Here is a 16,897-nt window from a genome sequence, read left to right on the forward strand (position 1 = left end):
GGTGATCTAGTTATTGGGTTGAATAAATCTGAATTTCAGAGAGCACACATTTGATCATTTGATCGTAATTCCGTAGTGTATTGTCTTGATATATATATATATATACCTACTTGACCTCAAAATACTTCCAAATCGGTTTCATCAAGAGTGTCTGTGCATTGATGCGAGATCATCACCCCCAGCATTGCTAGTGGTCGCCGGAGCTCCTAGTATCACGCCACCTCGGACTTTATATATAATCTAGGTGATGCTTGAACTTCAAGAAGGACGGAAATGAAAATTGGTTAGATATTAGGCTGTCAAAGAATGTTTTCGGCAAAATTTATATACACAAAAGAGTGTCCCCAGCAATAATTCCTAGTAAATAGCACTTGCGTGTATTCGTATACAGTAGCAACTTGCCCATCAAGTCCGGTTAAATCCAACTAAAAGAGTGTTCCACCAGAAGACCTTACAATCAAGCCCAAAAGAGGCATATACCCTGCGTAGACTCGTTGGAATATTTAAATAAAAGACATACTTTTCTTAAATTTGCGCACGTGTTAGTTCCTCAAAACCACGGTGCCGTATCTAGGGATATTTTGTCGTACTGTAGACCGAGTAAATCTCAGATAGTTACAGCGTTAGCGCAATAGCTATATCATAGCGCTATAGTTCGGGGTAAAGGGCGAAAGGTCTCTTACATACACTCGAGGACCGAGTCCACATTTCATGACTCACACAGGGAACCCGTTTAACTGCGCATGCGTCTGTGAGGATCATCACAGTGCCATACAAGACCGGGTCCGTCGTTTTGCGTATCGCAAGAGACAACACCGTCAAGGTGACAATCCGCTCCCAAGGGCGCAACAGCATCAGCGCAGCAGAAAAGACATTCTTCTTCTGGATTCTCTGGATCAGTGTGAGAGTCACAGTTGGTAGGCGTCTCTTCGCATTCGTGTCTGGCAAGGAGATTTGTCCTCTTCGAGATCCGAGGGGAAGGGGCAGCGATGACGCCGGCGATAATGGTAGCAAGGAGAACGTGGAAGATCTTCATTGTAAAAGGATGTAAATATTATTCCAAGTCAAATATGTAATGTTTATAAGTTGCTTAAATTTCAGCAAAGAGTTGGTATTTGAAATCGATGATGACGATAGATCCTGAGGTCAAATTAATAAAGCTTTAATTAATTGCGCTCTGAAAATTTGTCGGATGAGTATATAGAAAAGAAACACCAGAAAGGAAAACAGCGCCCCTTAAATAGAATTTTGATACTTGTTCTCGTCTTTTCAACCATTCTATGGAAGCGGTTGAAATATACCTTTGCAAAGCACGAATATCCGAATACAAAGTCAGATTGCATAATATTACCGCCAAGATGAAGCCAGTCATGCCTTACACATGATCATATGAGAGCTCTAACGGTAGGACTTCTGAAGATAATACAACTTGGCACTTGGTTTATCATATATTCAAAGCGCTAAAATATTCGAAGGAAGGTTTAGGCCCAGCCTCTTGCAATTGTGATGCATATGCATGGCCATTCACTTCGACTTATGTTTATCAATTTGTCAACGTTAACCTGCGGGAATATCGAACATCAGGCGAAATATTGCATAGATATGCCATTTTGGATATGGATAAGAAAAGCGGAGGAACCGTAGTTTGTACTTCTACCATGTAGACCAATAATACACCCTATTGAACCCATTGTCTTTCGCAAAGCTCCTGTTATACTTTTTTGTTCAAATAATATAGGCTTATATAGGTCCCAGTTATCGTAGCCGAGAGATAGCACTTCGGACCATGCAGTATTACCTTGGCAAAATCTCAGAAATTGTGAACGCGCGCGACACCCCCATCCTTTTCTCCGGATCTCCTCACGTTTACCCCTCCTCCTCCTCCTCCATATTTACCTAGTCTAGCTAGTGCTTCATACCTTGTGATACAGGTTCCTGAACCATAATCATTGTGTTAGAGGGTTATTGGGCTTTAAATTTTTCAGAAGAAATGTAGCATATATGCATATGCGCGGAGGCCCAAACCTGCAACAGCTGCCAAGCGAACAAGGACGGCATTCGTTTTATATGCTGCGCATATACTGAGGTTAATTGGAGGTTTCTATTACATACTTTTCTATCAAGACACCCACGCCGAGATTTTGTAAGCTCCTCTACCGAGTTTGCGGGTGTAGGAATTCCGGCTTTCGACGAGACACAGGTTTTCTTTCTATTCTCGTTGTTTTCTTCAGACAATTGTAATATTGGCAATGTGTAAGCTGGTCATTTGATACAATACAGCAGCAATTTAAATACTATTAATAAACTTAAGACGACAAAAAATACAAGCAGTAGCTGCTGTCGTTAAACGTTGTAGACTTGAAGGACTATCCGGTCATGAAATGTTGATTTTTAATCAGCGAGGGCCCACTGACGAACTATGGGTTGCAGTCTGTAAGCATCGTTATTATTAGCATTTATTCACCCGGCTAATATATGGATATCAAGGCATCCATATCATGCCAGCTTGGCTGTTTGCTCCTTAAGACCTTGCTGCAGCATTTAATTCGAATACTCTGTCCCAGCACAGTTCCGAAGCGCTGCCAAGATTTTGAAACTGCATCTGATATTTTTTTAATAAACCGTGCTTATAATTATGCTAGCTCCCGAGCTTGAGACAAGCTTGACTTCGGATCCTCACACATTTGGAATTTATTTCGCCGACATGACATGCAGCAATAATATGTACTATCAGCCGTCGAGATAAAATGTGACAAGTAGAACTATCAGAAATTAGAATTCATGAGTGAAAATTGGCATGCGTGGGGGTCGGACTGTCCTCGATTGCAGTTGCAATTGACGATGCCGCGGTCTAAAGACCTTTAGCGAGAAGCTGATGAACAACCCTGCTAGCAGAATTAAAATTCGAAAGAGGCATTGCATGATTCTACGGAGCTGCGGAGAAAGGTAACGTACGGTCACCGTATTCGCTCGTCGACATCATGGCGAGCTCCTCCGCCTAGCTAGCTTCTGCTAAAATTATTTTTCGAAGTGCTTTCGAGACTGGCTCTGGGCAGCGGATCGGATTTCTCCGGCAGCGCTTCGGAACTGTTGAGCTAGGGATACCCGTCAGACCACATCCAAAGACGAGAGGAAGCTTGACAAATCCCCATCATGAGCTAATTCCAAGCATCTTGGCTGCATTAATTCTGTTATTAGTGTCTATTCGTGCTTTACGTTATTGATTCTGATATGAAGCGATGCAACCTAATGGAGGTGGAGGAGTCGTGATTCAAGATATTGCACAGGTAATGGGAGAAATATGCACTATCGAATATTCAGCGAAACTAGGGCTGGGGCAGGCGAGGCTAAGCAGAGGTGCAGAAATTCCCTCTTCAAAGCTTTGGATCTGCCTTTCCTACTCTTACTTGGTGTACTCATCCTCTTTATGATTCAGTGACAATGACTTGGACTTCAAAACTTCGCTGTTTCTTTCTTCTATGGGTTCTCAACTTTAATATCATCCTGGCTTCCTTGGAGTCGGAGGTACCTGCACAATCCGATGTCAAGGACCACGAAGAACATGGTAACGAAGATTATAGTCTGGAGGGGGGTGGAAGCTTTGTAAGGATCAATGATAGCTTTGTTTTGTAAATTTGGCCCTTCAATGGTATAACTAACACCTTGATAGGATCAAATTTTCAAGATTCAACAGACATATTTAACAGTACAAGTAGACGAACTGAATTCCACGAACACCCCACGAGCGAAGGATGAAAAAAGACGACTCCTTAAAGAACTATCCCGTGCCCACGGAAAATGGGGAGATCAACACCCGCGAAAGAAGCTGCTGGATGCTTTGTTCTCGTATAGTCGGTACTTTGAGAGGAACGTTCCTGATGTGAATCGATGGCGACAATTATACAACCACGTATCTTCGAAGCATAAGCGGGTAGGAGACAACTGAGCCTGTATAACTGTTCGGTGATGAAAATGAATACTAATCTTTGTGCTCCCTCGTTGCAGCTATTAGACCGAACGGTATCATACAGCAAAAAGTTCGACAGGGCTGAAAGCCTCTTACGACAGAACCACTTTCTTTGCGAAGACGTTGTGAATGAAGCACTCAGTTACTACGAGATCGGACGGGAGGAATTACGGAAACACATCGCGGATGCTGAGAAAGCTGGAATCGTAGCCGATAAAATGAGTGTTTCTCAATCTCTAAAGCACATCGGTCGCGACTGGACCGATGATGGTGTTAACGAGAGGGATGGTGCATTCCCTTGCATTTTGGATTCGATAAAAAGTTTATTTCCTGACCGACAGAGCTCGAGGTATAAAGTTTTATTACCGGGCTCTGGGTTGGGTAGATTGGGTTATGAGGTGGCCGCGCTCGGGGGTAGTTCCAATTTCCATTCTCTGCATATTACTACAGTGCTCGCTGACTATAGCTAACTGTTATCCTAGGATTCGAAGTCACAAACAATGAGGTGTCGGCATACATGAATATCATGTACCGGTTCATTGGAACCCAAGGCAAAAGAGATGCCTTTCAAGTTTATCCCTTCGTGGATGGCTGGTCGCATCATGTTACTCAGGATGACATGTTTTATCAACTTTCATTCCCTTCAATGACCATGAACAACTCAAATGTTATCTTGGTCGAAGGCGATTTTACAACTGTTTTCAAAGATTCTAAGGATAAGTTTGATGTTATCATTACACACTTCTTTATCGACACTGCAAGGAACCTAATGAGTTACTTCGAGACCATCTCGTCTTTACTTGCACCAGGTGGTTATTGGATCAATTTTGGTCCTTTGTTATATGGGACCGGGCCTTGGGTTCAACTTACACTTGATGAAATCTTGACTGTGACGGAAGACATGGGATTTCAATTCGTGGACGGGCCGGAGAGTTGCGGTTCTCTTACGTTCCCAGATAAGAAAGTAAGGAATAGGGAAGCGGCTTATGGCTACTCACCGAGAGCATTGACGAAGAATGCATACCACGCACAATCATGGATCGCTAGACGATGAGAATCCGACCTGTACAAACTTACATAGTCGACCACGGTGTCCAATTCTAGCTAGGATTGATCAGTCTTGTAACATAGCTAAATGAATAATTCAGGGAGTACGCTAGCTAGCATAGATGTTTCAATATTTGTGCTAGTCAAATTTCGAATATTTGGGATCCCGCTGCTCCCTGCACGAATGGTATATGCGCTTAGGAACAACTAGGGTTTCCCGCGTGATCGCGTGATGATATTGCTGCTAGTTAATATAGATACTTGAACCCTCAAACGCACATCGGGCCCCTTAAATTTCCATACAACTGGGCTTAATAGCTTAACGTTATGAACAACCAACGGCCGATCACAATATGTCTTCGGCTTCCCCCTTCCATATCATGACCAGTCGCATGATGCGACGTTGCCGTTGCGGACGGCTTTGCCAACATTAGGACTCCGCGCACGCGACCGCATTTGGCTTTTCGCTTTTTGCTTAAATCTGGGTTAGTTTTCATTTGGGGGATTATTCGCTAAAATCTGCAAATATGCGGGTGGCAAGATTTGCTCCACTAACACTGCTATTTCTCACGCCGATTGTTGACGCCCGCCGAGGAGGTGGTGGTAGTGATGGAGGCGGCGGAGGGGATGGTGGGGATACTTCTGGCGGTGGCGGTGGTGGCAGTAGCGACACCACCAAATGCCTCGATAGTCGGGCGAACCAGCAAAAAGAAATTTATGACGGCCCGACATTCTCTGGGTATTATGACGGCAAACTCACTTTTAAGTACCGTCTCACGGAAAGTTCGTCTGAGACGACGCAACCCTCCAACTGCATCAGCGCAGACAACCGGTATCATACGTTTACCTATGATGCGGTTATGAATATTGGAGCAACCACTGCAAACGGGATTCTCGATTTTCTCTTCTGGGAACTTCGGGCCTTTGCACCTTGGGATCGAGGATACTCTGGAAATATTGCACCACTTCGAGAAGTTTTCCGCCTTGCAAGCTTGGGGTATCCTGATCTTCAGATCACATATCCTAACGGCACGGTCAAAAGTCATGCGACAAGCCGAAAGATATCTTGGATAACTGACATCACCCCAGTTCGAAACTCGACGGGGAATATCACAAGTGTGAACTTCAGTACGGACTTCGTATACACGCCCCTAAGCGACTATGGAGCGTCTGCGACCAATAATTGGGTCCCACTAGAGGATGTCTGCACGATTGGCTATCAATTCGAGAACTCTCAATACGATAGCGCGGTATTCTACCCCAGAGGCCGGAATGAGACAGCTAGTGGTGCACTCTTGACTGTCTGGCTCCAACCGAATGTGTCGGATATGAGTGCAAATGTCACCGGAGTGGGAACGGATACCGTCAACTTCAGCTTATCGAATGGGAGGTTCCAAAATTTAGTTGGCGGTGCACAACCAGAGTGGCCCTGCTATTCGAGCGGCGGTATTATCTTCAACGACCCACCCGCTGGCTGGGAGCCGTTTATAAAGGGGAGGTCGAGCTTTACGAGGGACTCATACTGGAACGCCAGCGGCGACTTCGAGGTCACTTTTCGAGGGGTACTCAATGTCAGTGCCAGCAAGCCAATCACAGGATATAACGAATCTGCGGATGCTCTCCCTCAGTGGAAAATGTCTGGGAGCTCACAGACTCTTCAACCGGTGCTCACTGGGGCTGGACTCTTCTTCCTTGCACTTGTCTCTACCATGACCTTCTCGATATAATGATATCTTCCTCCCAAGTGCTTTTGTGATACTGTATATAACTCGTCAAACCAAACCATGTGTCGTAGTATGTATCATACCAATACCCTATGCACCAAAGTAGGTACTTTATATTTTCTGAAAGCGGTTCCCTTATAAAATTAAAGAAGACGAGGTTGTCGAGCCCTTCCCTCGGCGCCATAACGATGCAACAGAGCCAACACGCCCTGCTCCGTTCGTAGTAGTCTGGGACGACAATTCCAGCGGAAGAACCGTTCCTAAGACCAATTGGCTCCAGCTACCTTGAAGAGGACCTCCTGAGGCTGAAGACCATCTCGAAGCTCCTTCCTGCCTTCTCCATCACCAACCTCTTTTCATCTACCATCACCAATCTACCATATCCCATCCATTGACCTGCAAGCTAGCAGCTGATAGTGCTCCTTCTCCACATTGGTAGCTGCCCTGAAACCCTTTCACTATCCCTTCTCTCAAACAATATTCTCCTAATCTTTCTCTTTTGCTTCCTTTCTATTCGCAGCTATGGCTCAAGAAATAAAGGACCAGCTTGAATTCCGTAGGTGCATATCCGAGCCCATGCGGTACCCACTCCAACCACGATTAGGTCCAATTCCAATGCCTGATAAAGACCCGGAGTGTGAGAGCTGTGAGGGCAAATCTTGCTCAAAGCATTCACGTCCTTACCTTGGGGTATCGGAAATTGGTGCTCGAGTTATGCAGGGAATCCCATATGTTATGAATGATAGTGACTTGAATCTTGAGCTTGGTTCTTTGTTCGCTCCTCCTAAGTCCTCTTCGAACATTTTGGCAGACCAAGAACCGTAAGTAGACATTTCTCTTGCATTGCTCTTTTTCGGTGTCGTTGGACATGCATTAGTCTCGAAGCCAGACGCACCGAGGCGGTCACCAAAAAAGACATGTATACTAATGTTAGTATTTTCTCCCTAGGCTGATGGTTGCTATCCCTGGCAATCCAAAGCCATTCCTTGCCATCTTCTGTGAAGATCTCAATATCTCGCTCATCAAAGAGTCTTTCTACCAAGAGTACTTCGCTCCAACTGGCAAGTCCACTCGTCGTAGTATCCCCACTGAGCGGGGAATTCTCGATTACGATGCTCGCTCAATCGTCAGGTTCAACAAAGATTCCCCTCTCTATGTTCTTGAGAAGTTCACCAAGAACCAGCTTTTCAATATCAACCAAGAAGGGAGTATGCAAGCAATCGGCATTACGATGATTCCCTTCTGCCTCCCACATGACGCCAAAAAAACTCATTGGATCCAAGCTCTTGTCGTCAAGGAATTATTTCCATGGAACAAAGGAGTTCAAGAAAACGTCATGGCCGTCTTCGCACCTCGTGACTTCGCTGCTGGTATTACTTATGCTGGTGGTACCAGGCCCATCCCTATGCTCCACGAGAGTCCCATCGGATTGTTTCTTCAAGAGGGATCGCTCCAAGTCTGGGTCTCATCGCAATACTACACTCCACCAGAAGAGAGCACCAAGACAACTGGAGCCAAAGACTCCCCACAGAAAATACACTTCGGATGTGGTGTCTACTTCAGTGAAAACAGTGCCTTTAATGTCAGCAAGCATTGGTACTGGGATAGTGGCTCTTGCTTGCGGAATGAACCCCTCGGGGACCTTATCGCTGTCATCACGCTTTTCCGTGAGTTGAAAGCTATGACAGAGTTGAGGGGAATCATGCGCAAAGTCAAGGGAATCACCATCCATCTCACTCATACTGTTGCGCTCGGGCTATTAGAAGCCGTTCGTCAAAATAGCGGCGTCAACCGTCCCGAGTTCCAAGAACTTTGGTCTCGCGTTTTGAAGAAGTTCTTCAAGGAATTCGAAGCCATCGGATGGCCAGCTCGATTGAAGTGGGTTGAAGCTCAGAAAAATGGGAAAGCAAAGGAGCTAGCTATTATGGCCACGCAGGATATTCCTTACACCATCCAATACAGCAATTATGAAACGATCGAAGCTGCCTGCGATGAACTCGCTCGCGTTGGGACGTTCGATGTTAAGGGAATTGAACACGATGAGAATACGCCGATCACCAGGGTTCATGATGCTGGCTGGGAGAATATGAGGGGGCCACCTTTCCTTTCCATTCGTTATGAAGAACCTTTCCACTCTCTCATGCGACAGTTGGAGATTGCTGAAGCTGAACATGATCCACACTATAACAACGAGGCAACCCCTGAGGAAGATATCTTCAATCCAGCCAATTATCCTGGTTAGATGATGTTTATTCGTCCCCGCCTTTTTTGCCTACATTTTTTTCTTTCTGTTTCTTCTAAGCATGGGTGTACTGATGCTGGGATTTCATACCTTTCATTCTGCTCTATGTATCCTCACGCGTTTAAATCATTTTTTTTTTACGGCCAGGTTTTCTCTCTCTTGTTTAGGGAGGGTTTATTCCTTCTTACGACTGCATGTTATATGATTTTTGATCTCAAGGTGGGTGTTTTGAGTGCTGAAACAGTATTCGCCCACCGCTCTTGAATACTGAAACGCACTTCCTTCGAATCTGCGACCAGCAAGAATGTATCAGCAGGTTCGAATTCGAAGGTAAGTGTATAAGTAATCGAGATTGGGATGTTAGTACTTCTATGAAGCAATGGAATAAAATATATTGAAACGTCTCGTACTAGCTACTCGTAGTAATTATAATTGTTTTAAGTTGCAAAGTTGTGCGCTATAGATCTATTCTCCACCGAGCGTAATTTTAGAACTATAAATTCCAAAATTTAATATTTTATTAGAAAGGAACAAGGGAATGTAGGAATCACTACAAATTATCCATCAAGAATTTTTTAGTTGCATCGATATACCGGGTCCTATGAATCGATCGCCGACGCCTATCAATCTTAACTCATAGCTGAACTGACCCCAACTTATAATAAACTGAACGAAATTAGCTAGGAATTTAGAGTTAGGGAGTTGCAGTATAGAAAAACATGATACCCCTCAAAATAATCTCCAGTATTCACACACCTTGCCTTCACCACTCCATCAAATTCGATATTTTAGAGCTTGCGGATACCTACTTTACTCCTACTGTTCTTGCGTCTCGGATCCCTACGAAGGGTACGAGTGCTGTTGGCGGTGGCTTCGTTACTCCCAATCCTATATATCCACTGCATTTACAACTGCCCCTATACCCCGACTTAAAAGTTGAGATTAAGCCTTTGTTGGAATTGCCTCCATTAAAACAAGTATCTGATTTTGAGGTTAATATACTAGAAGAATGGGGTGGGAATGCTAATAAACAGATTTCACGGCAGTATCCCATCGTCTTTGCAGATGATGGGTTACAGGCGGCGTTTGAGAGGCAACTTTTGATATCGGCAGCTGATGTTGAAACAAAGCTGTGTCCAAATTGTTTAAAGGGGGAGAAAAAGAAGAATGAGAAAACCAGGGATAGTGGAGGATCAGGGAATTGTGTGTTAATTGGAGGGGGGTATAAGAGAAAGGAATCGATGAAGGACAAGGAACCGTTATCAATAAGAAAATGAAAAATTTTCCATGCCATTTGCATGAAAAGAAGAACTAATTTTGGATCCCGTAGTACCTCTGATCCCTGAGTATTAGATACATACCGCGTATTAATCCTCCTATTGTTGTAACTAAACCGAATAGATGTCTGCTATAGTCGTAGATTCACCGCTCGGATCAGAAAGCAGTGTTTTCGCAGATTCTCGGAACAGCTTCGTCCAACCTCTTTCTCATCTTCCCAATCTCAATAAATGTCGGCCAGCCCCTAAGTCTCCAATCGGCTTCATGGACCTCATGGACTGACTTCTTGCTCTCCTCCCATCTAGGAATTTCCTCTAGGTCCTTCAACAACTGTTTTCCTGAATCTTGCCCATGGTTGGCCCACTTCATTCCTTTTTTCTCTGCCAATCGACAACGATGCCAAACCTCTACAGCATTGTAAACCATGTCCTTATTCAACTTCTTCTCTCCAAGAGTAGCAAATGCAATGACCTCTGCCAACTGTCCCCATTTCGATACATCCAAGAATTCCGTTTCAATAGTGTATCGCAATTTTCTCAGAAACTCGATAACTGCCAACCAGCTCCACCCGTTCTTTGCTGGGATTATTTTCCGTGCTCCAAGCTTTGTGACAATCTTAATGACTTCTTGCGAGGGTATAGCCATATTAACGCCGGTGAGGACAACACCCATCTCCGTGAACATTGCTGCAACTTTCTCCAACCCAAAGGTCAAGGCAACCATTTGGAGGATATCGTCTTTCGTGTTGAGCATATGATACTGCTGGTCCTGAAAGTTGACCTCGACAGTCGTTCCATGGTTGAAAACACTGCCTCTGCCAAACCAAACTGCAGTTCCAACTGTTCCAATGTGAGTCTCTTCGTTGTATGCCTTCATAACGCTGATGGCAATTGCTTCGACCATTCCTCGGCTGTTGAGATGAACTCGATGTCTTCCCTTCTCAACAACTGGCAGGGAACCCCAGGGGTGTGGCCAGAAAGCACCAGTCGCAAATCCTTCGATGTCAATAACAAGGTCAATATCCTCCGACAAAGAGCCGCTAAGTGGGAAAGGATCCTCAACAATGAGAAATTGCTGCGTATAGACAGCGTTGTGATCCGTTGGCAGAACGATGGGGAGTAAACAGACTCCAATTACCACGATGGGCAGAGGAAGCAAAGAGTTTTCAAGATCTTCGTATGATTGATTATCTTGACATCTCTTGAGTTCTGGAGTGAAATAGAAGTAGTCGGCCGGATAATCCTTGTCGATCTGATAAGGCAAAATAGAAGTTTGGTTGTACTTGAACCAACCATATGTAGTTGGGATGTATAGATCATTTCCTTGGGCAACGGAAGGAGAACCCGGATCGATTGGGCCCGTGAAATGTTTGATGAAAGCTGATTCACGAATGAGAGAGGCGCAAGTAATATCAGAGAAGATTGCCCTCATGGGGGTCGATTTTGTTGGTGACGGAATGTTCATGCTTATGGATGGAAAAAAAAAAGAAATTAGATTTTTCAATTAAACGCCAATTTCAACGTGATATCGAGAGAAATAAAGGGAGTACCGTTTCATAGAATCCAATCCATTTTGACCATCCGGGGCCCAGGTCATTCCAAAGATAACCTTTTCATAATCTTTCATAACACATGTTCTATAGGTTTGGATCGGATAGGGAAGCGGTGGAAGGAACGGATCATCGTGGGTGCCCTTTATGACAGTTCCGCTGGGTGTTCTTTGAGAGAAATCCCGAGGATTCTCTTTGTCATGCTTCCGAAGAGGAATATCTCTAACAGAGAGAGTAATACGGCTTGATTTGCCGTTAATATTCATTGTGGATGTAGGAAGGAAGAGGTTTGTGATATAAAATGTATATAGTTTCTCGACGTCAGAATCGAAGCTGAAGATCGAAGAGGATATCGATGGCCGGGTTCGATCGATGAAGGTTTGTTTAGTGCATGGAGACGAATCCAATTGCGGATTGCTCCTTGAAAGAGTCTTATTTCCATTTTAAATCACATGACCTCTGGATGAGGGTTATTATTGACTGAAATTTTTGATATCGACTGTCTTGGGCGTCCAGGCGTGACATTGCATTCTCAGCACGCTCTGTTAATTGATTGTTTAGGGCTAGATCGGCGTGACGACGCACAACGCAAATAGTCAGGGTCCTTGCTGTATTTTGGAGATTCGAGGAGGCTGGCGCCATGACTGGTCCTGGTATGTGAGATGATATTTGAAATCAGGGTGCACTTTATTTTCTGTGGCTGATATATCGATAGACCCGAACTCTGAGTGCTAGAAGCATTGATCTCGTTAGCCTCGAGGCCCGCTAATAGACTCCTGGCTCCTGCATGTCGGTTCGTTGTACGTTGCATGCACGGTTGTTGCTCACGGATTACGATGTTGATACATTCGTATAGTATATATTATTTGTGTATGAAAGTTACATGAAGAGGAGATGTCAAAAATGAATATGAACGCGGCTGGTGGAGGTTGTAGTGCTCTCGGTTTAGTTGTGACTATACTAAACTATCTTTATTGGTTTAGTATAGTTATGTGACATTCCAGAGATGCTCTTCATCTTAGCTTTTGGACACTTAGTATAGCCCCAATCACTCATAAAAGAAGAAGGGCCTGGGACTAGTGCCAACTTTAGCACAGCTTAGTTACAAGACTGTGCTACTAGCTACTCTTTGTAGCTCGAATATAATCTTCCTCAACACACAATTTAAATTGACACTTATATAGCGTCTGATCTGCACCAACTATAAATACGTAACAAGGTCTTGTAGTTCAATCGGTAGAACACTCGCAGGTTATTGAGTACAGACTCCGCGTCCCCGTATCGTGTGTGACCTGCTTCCGGGTATGGTCCACGGTGCGCCTCTGTCTAGCCAACAGGGGTTGTGGGTTTCGATGGGGTGAGCTCCCTGTACCATTCAGTGGGAGAGAAGTATGTTCGAATCATACCGAGGCCAATATTTTTTTATTTTTTTTGAAAAAAAAAAATCACTTTCTAGCCTTATCTTGTAAGAGAAGTCTTAAAAGCAGGGAACATAGGGAGTTGTATAATTCAGTGATGACCTGATTCTTGAGCTTTCATAAATTCGCAGAGCAGCTACGAAAATGCAACAAAGCACCCGTGTTGATTCACTATATCGGGCTAGCCCGCCAAGTCCTACAGGGATCAGAGCATCTCGAGACACCATGAAGCTATGACGCTTTCGACAATCCCCTCCTCAAATCTCACCTCAAACATTAATCCTTAAAATTCTTTTCAAATCTAGATCATGACCTTCACCGCCTCCTACTCAACCCATAACAGCACGCGATAACACTTCACGATGGCAGACCCCTTCTCAATCGCCACAGGGGTGCTAGGCATTATCGGGATGGCTGCAGGCCTCACCAAGTCGCTCCACCAATTCTCGACGTCTATCAAAACGTCGTCTGAAACACTTCTTCAGATTCGGACGAATACTGATATATTGTCGCATATGCTCACGGACCTTTCGCCGGTCTTGAGTGATCCTTCTGTTAGTTCGCACGAGAAGGAAGTGATCGAGATGTGTGTCAATAACTGTAAAGGGAACTTTGAAAGGATTGAGAAGCTGGTTCGGCCGTTTATGAAGGATGTGGTGGAACCGGTGTCAAAGATCGATGTGAAGGAAGAAGATAGTGAAGGTGCTGCTATGGACCGGGCTTTAAAACCCACACCAAAAAGTCTGGATATCGATGATACAAAAAGCAAACTCCGCTTAAAACTTAGAAAAATTGGCTGGCCGTTTCGAGAAAAAGAGACGAAGGAACTACTAGAAATTATCGATAGGACAATACAGCACTTGGGGTTGGCGTTGGACACGGTACACTCGTACGCTTTACTTAGTGAGTTTGGATTACGTTGGTTTTAGAGGTCTTCCAGCTGTGCTAACAGACCATCCTTTTTGTGAAATTGGAATAGTAAAACTTCGTTGAAGGTTTTAACACTCGCAGAATACCAAAAGCAAGCTTTGAAAGATACTCACGCTGTTGCAACGACAATTGAGTCGCATACAGTAGAGATTGAAGCTATTGTTAGGAGTAACTCTGACACGCTGAAGAATTTGGAAAGCCATAGTCAAAGGACATCTAATGCAATAGAAGTACGACTGCAGCAGTTGGAAGATACTCATAAAGAGAGAGAGCAAGAAACAAAAAAGCTATTACTTCAACTTCTGGATCGGATTGAATCCTCAGGGTCCCTAACGACGATTGGGGGCTCAGAAATTATACATGCTGTGGATCCATTGGCGAGGCAGATTATGCAAAAGACACTCAACCGTGACTTTTCGACTAAGAATGCCTACGCCGATGTTTCGGGGGCCATTAGGGACCCTCCTCCGGCCTACTCTGCTACAGACCAGAACCCACAAGAAGTCTATAACACGAAAACAAAAGATTGGTCCTGGGAAACGCCATTTGGTCGGATATCGGTATTCTCAACCCACCATCAACGAGATGAAGCCAACTCAAGCATAATAGTTTCGAAAGATAGATCTGCTAGTCGATACAAGATGATGTTCACGCCGGCTCCATGGTTATACAATCAAGCTGCGACATTTGCGTTCATAAAGCGGGTGGATGGCTTTGGAATACAATTCACTACTCCTGCTATCTTTAAATCCGATGAACCGGCATTGAAATACCTAAGGCGAGGAGAATTCGAAAAGTTGAGAAATACTTTGGGTGCAAATGCCTTTTTACTAAATGCTGTGCATGAAACAAGTGGGCGAACACTGTTAGCGGTAAGATGCATTTTATACATATTCCGTAAAAACTCCAGACTAATCGGAAGTAGGAAGCAGTTCGGTGCCGCCGCTACGATGCCTGTAAATATCTTTTGGACCTAGGCGCAGACCCGGAAGCCGAAGACCACCGCGGAAGCACCCTTTTCAATTTACTCTTCAACCTCAACGTAAAATCCTACCAAATCAATACCTGTCTCAAGATATTTTCTCTTCTAATCAACACACGAGCCGATCTTTTCCGCGGCAAAGCAACTGTCATGCATTCCGCGGTGACGACTCAATATGTAAACCTCGATCCAAGCTCAACACAGAAGGTGCTGAAGACTGTGTACTCATCTGTATCAGGTCTGACCTCAATTGACGACGCAGATATCGCTGGAAACTCGCCGTTGGTTTCAGCTTGTACATATGGGCATGATAACCCTGTGGTTATTGACTTTTTATTACAGAATGGTGCGGCAAGGGATGTTCTGCCGGAGAAACATGTCCCAAAATCGGTACCGCTGGGGAAGATACCGGCCTCTGTAACATCAGCATACCCTGCTTTTTACGCGACAGCTAGAGCGGGCTATATAGCTTCTATGCGTCGCCTTATTGAATCTAAGATACCCGGCGATCCAAACCTTCGAACTGACTACGGCCGTACGATCCTTCATAACAACATCCGCCGTTCTGTCAAATATAACACGCCAAGAAAATCATCAAACTCGAGGGTTTCGCAGTTCCAAAAGAAACATGAGGTCTGGAAGGAAAATTTTGAGTATTTGGTAGCAAATGGCGCGGACATCGATGCTATTGACCCGCATGGGTGGACAGTTTTGCATTGTGCTGCACTCGGACCGTTCTGCGACGATGCTTATGGTTCTAGTTGGCTGCGGCGTTGATGTCGATATTGAAGATCAAGATGGGCGAACCGCATGGGAGCTGGCTGTGAAATATGATAGAGTGAAATTGAAGGCGTGGAGGTGGTTTGGGGTCGAAATGTTCAAACGTGGAAAACTGGCTGAACGTGATTTGAAAGGCCATGTGGCAAAGCACTTATACATGAAAGGAGACTGGTGGAAAGAGGCAGGGCAAAAGGGCATGGAAGAAGAAAAAGAAGAAACCCAGCCTCAAGATATGCCCATCCCTAAACTTCCCGATGACGACGAGTGGCTATTCATGGATTCTATGCATCCGTTCGAGAGCGAGCAGGTTTTCGGGGAGGACATGAAACTTGACCCTGAGGCGGCTGGCGTAAAATATAGATTCCCCATTGACGAGTTTTGGGCGAGAAAAGATATAGAGCGGATGAAGAAAAAGAAGATATATCATCCAGGCGACAAGCGGGACAGCGAAAAGCAAGATATCAGCATTAATAGGACTTGGATGGGTACAGTCGGAAACGTCCTTGCTGCCTTTGTAGGTTAACTTCCAAGTGCCTAATTATAATTAAACTCAAAGCACGAATCCATTTCCAACATCGGGTCACGACATTTGCATTTGCGGATATCGCGCGGATTCATGGATGACAAATTTATATTATAATGGCGTGCGCATGTCTACTGATATATATAAGTATTGGAATTAAGATTCTAGCCAAATCCGAACCAGGAAATCCAGACTTCGAATATTATGGTGGTTGCAGTTTCACAGCTTGAGAAGACGCCATATCCGAGAATTTGAGGAACCCAAATGCCCATAATAGTACAATCCAGCTTCCCCGACCGCCTACTTGTTGGTGATAGTTAGTGACACAAAGCTTACAAAGGGCATTTTAACTTTAAATCCAACAAGCCGGGAACTGGGTCCAAATAGCTTTGATCCAATGAACAGCTCGTCCCCACGTGGTACAGTGCACACGCATTGTACGTGGATGAAGTGATAT

The 16,897-nt window shown here is 44.5% G+C and overlaps 7 protein-coding genes across 7 annotated transcripts; 4 read left to right on the plus strand and 3 right to left on the minus strand.

The window, feature by feature from the left end:
* Positions 1–733: 733 nt before the first annotated feature.
* AOL_s00004g51 (uncharacterized protein) lies at positions 734–1,036 on the minus strand (the record flags this gene model as incomplete). Its single annotated transcript, XM_011118701.1, has 1 exon — positions 734–1,036. One exon carries the CDS (start codon positions 1,034–1,036, stop codon positions 734–736), a length of 303 nt encoding a protein of 100 aa, XP_011117003.1.
* Positions 1,037–3,441: 2,405 nt separating this feature from the next.
* AOL_s00004g52 (uncharacterized protein) lies at positions 3,442–5,021 on the plus strand (the record flags this gene model as incomplete). The annotated part of the gene is made up of 4 exons (XM_011118702.1): positions 3,442–3,603; positions 3,671–3,931; positions 4,006–4,381; positions 4,450–5,021. The coding sequence occupies 4 exons, from the start codon at positions 3,442–3,444 to the stop codon at positions 5,019–5,021; spliced, it is 1,371 nt and encodes a 456-aa protein (XP_011117004.1).
* A 520-nt stretch (positions 5,022–5,541) lies between these two features.
* Positions 5,542–6,741, plus strand: AOL_s00004g53 (uncharacterized protein; the record flags this gene model as incomplete). Its single annotated transcript, XM_011118703.1, has 1 exon — positions 5,542–6,741. One exon carries the CDS (start codon positions 5,542–5,544, stop codon positions 6,739–6,741), a length of 1,200 nt encoding a protein of 399 aa, XP_011117005.1.
* Positions 6,742–7,260: 519 nt separating this feature from the next.
* On the plus strand, positions 7,261–8,980 carry AOL_s00004g54 (uncharacterized protein; the record flags this gene model as incomplete). Its single annotated transcript, XM_011118704.1, has 2 exons — positions 7,261–7,559; positions 7,687–8,980. The coding sequence occupies 2 exons, from the start codon at positions 7,261–7,263 to the stop codon at positions 8,978–8,980; spliced, it is 1,593 nt and encodes a 530-aa protein (XP_011117006.1).
* Positions 8,981–10,414: 1,434 nt separating this feature from the next.
* On the minus strand, positions 10,415–11,722 carry AOL_s00004g55 (uncharacterized protein; the record flags this gene model as incomplete). Its single annotated transcript, XM_011118705.1, has 1 exon — positions 10,415–11,722. The coding sequence occupies one exon, from the start codon at positions 11,720–11,722 to the stop codon at positions 10,415–10,417; it is 1,308 nt and encodes a 435-aa protein (XP_011117007.1).
* A 39-nt stretch (positions 11,723–11,761) lies between these two features.
* On the minus strand, positions 11,762–12,073 carry AOL_s00004g56 (uncharacterized protein; the record flags this gene model as incomplete). The annotated part of the gene is made up of 1 exon (XM_011118706.1): positions 11,762–12,073. The coding sequence occupies one exon, from the start codon at positions 12,071–12,073 to the stop codon at positions 11,762–11,764; it is 312 nt and encodes a 103-aa protein (XP_011117008.1).
* Positions 12,074–13,587: 1,514 nt separating this feature from the next.
* Positions 13,588–16,440, plus strand: AOL_s00004g57 (uncharacterized protein; the record flags this gene model as incomplete). Its single annotated transcript, XM_011118707.1, has 4 exons — positions 13,588–14,114; positions 14,205–15,027; positions 15,081–15,770; positions 15,847–16,440. The coding sequence occupies 4 exons, from the start codon at positions 13,588–13,590 to the stop codon at positions 16,438–16,440; spliced, it is 2,634 nt and encodes an 877-aa protein (XP_011117009.1).
* Positions 16,441–16,897: the final 457 nt, after the last annotated feature.

Source organism: Orbilia oligospora (assembly GCF_000225545.1).
Source record: "Orbilia oligospora ATCC 24927 unplaced genomic scaffold scaffold00004, whole genome shotgun sequence".
Lineage (NCBI taxonomy): Eukaryota > Fungi > Ascomycota > Orbiliomycetes > Orbiliales > Orbiliaceae > Orbilia > Orbilia oligospora.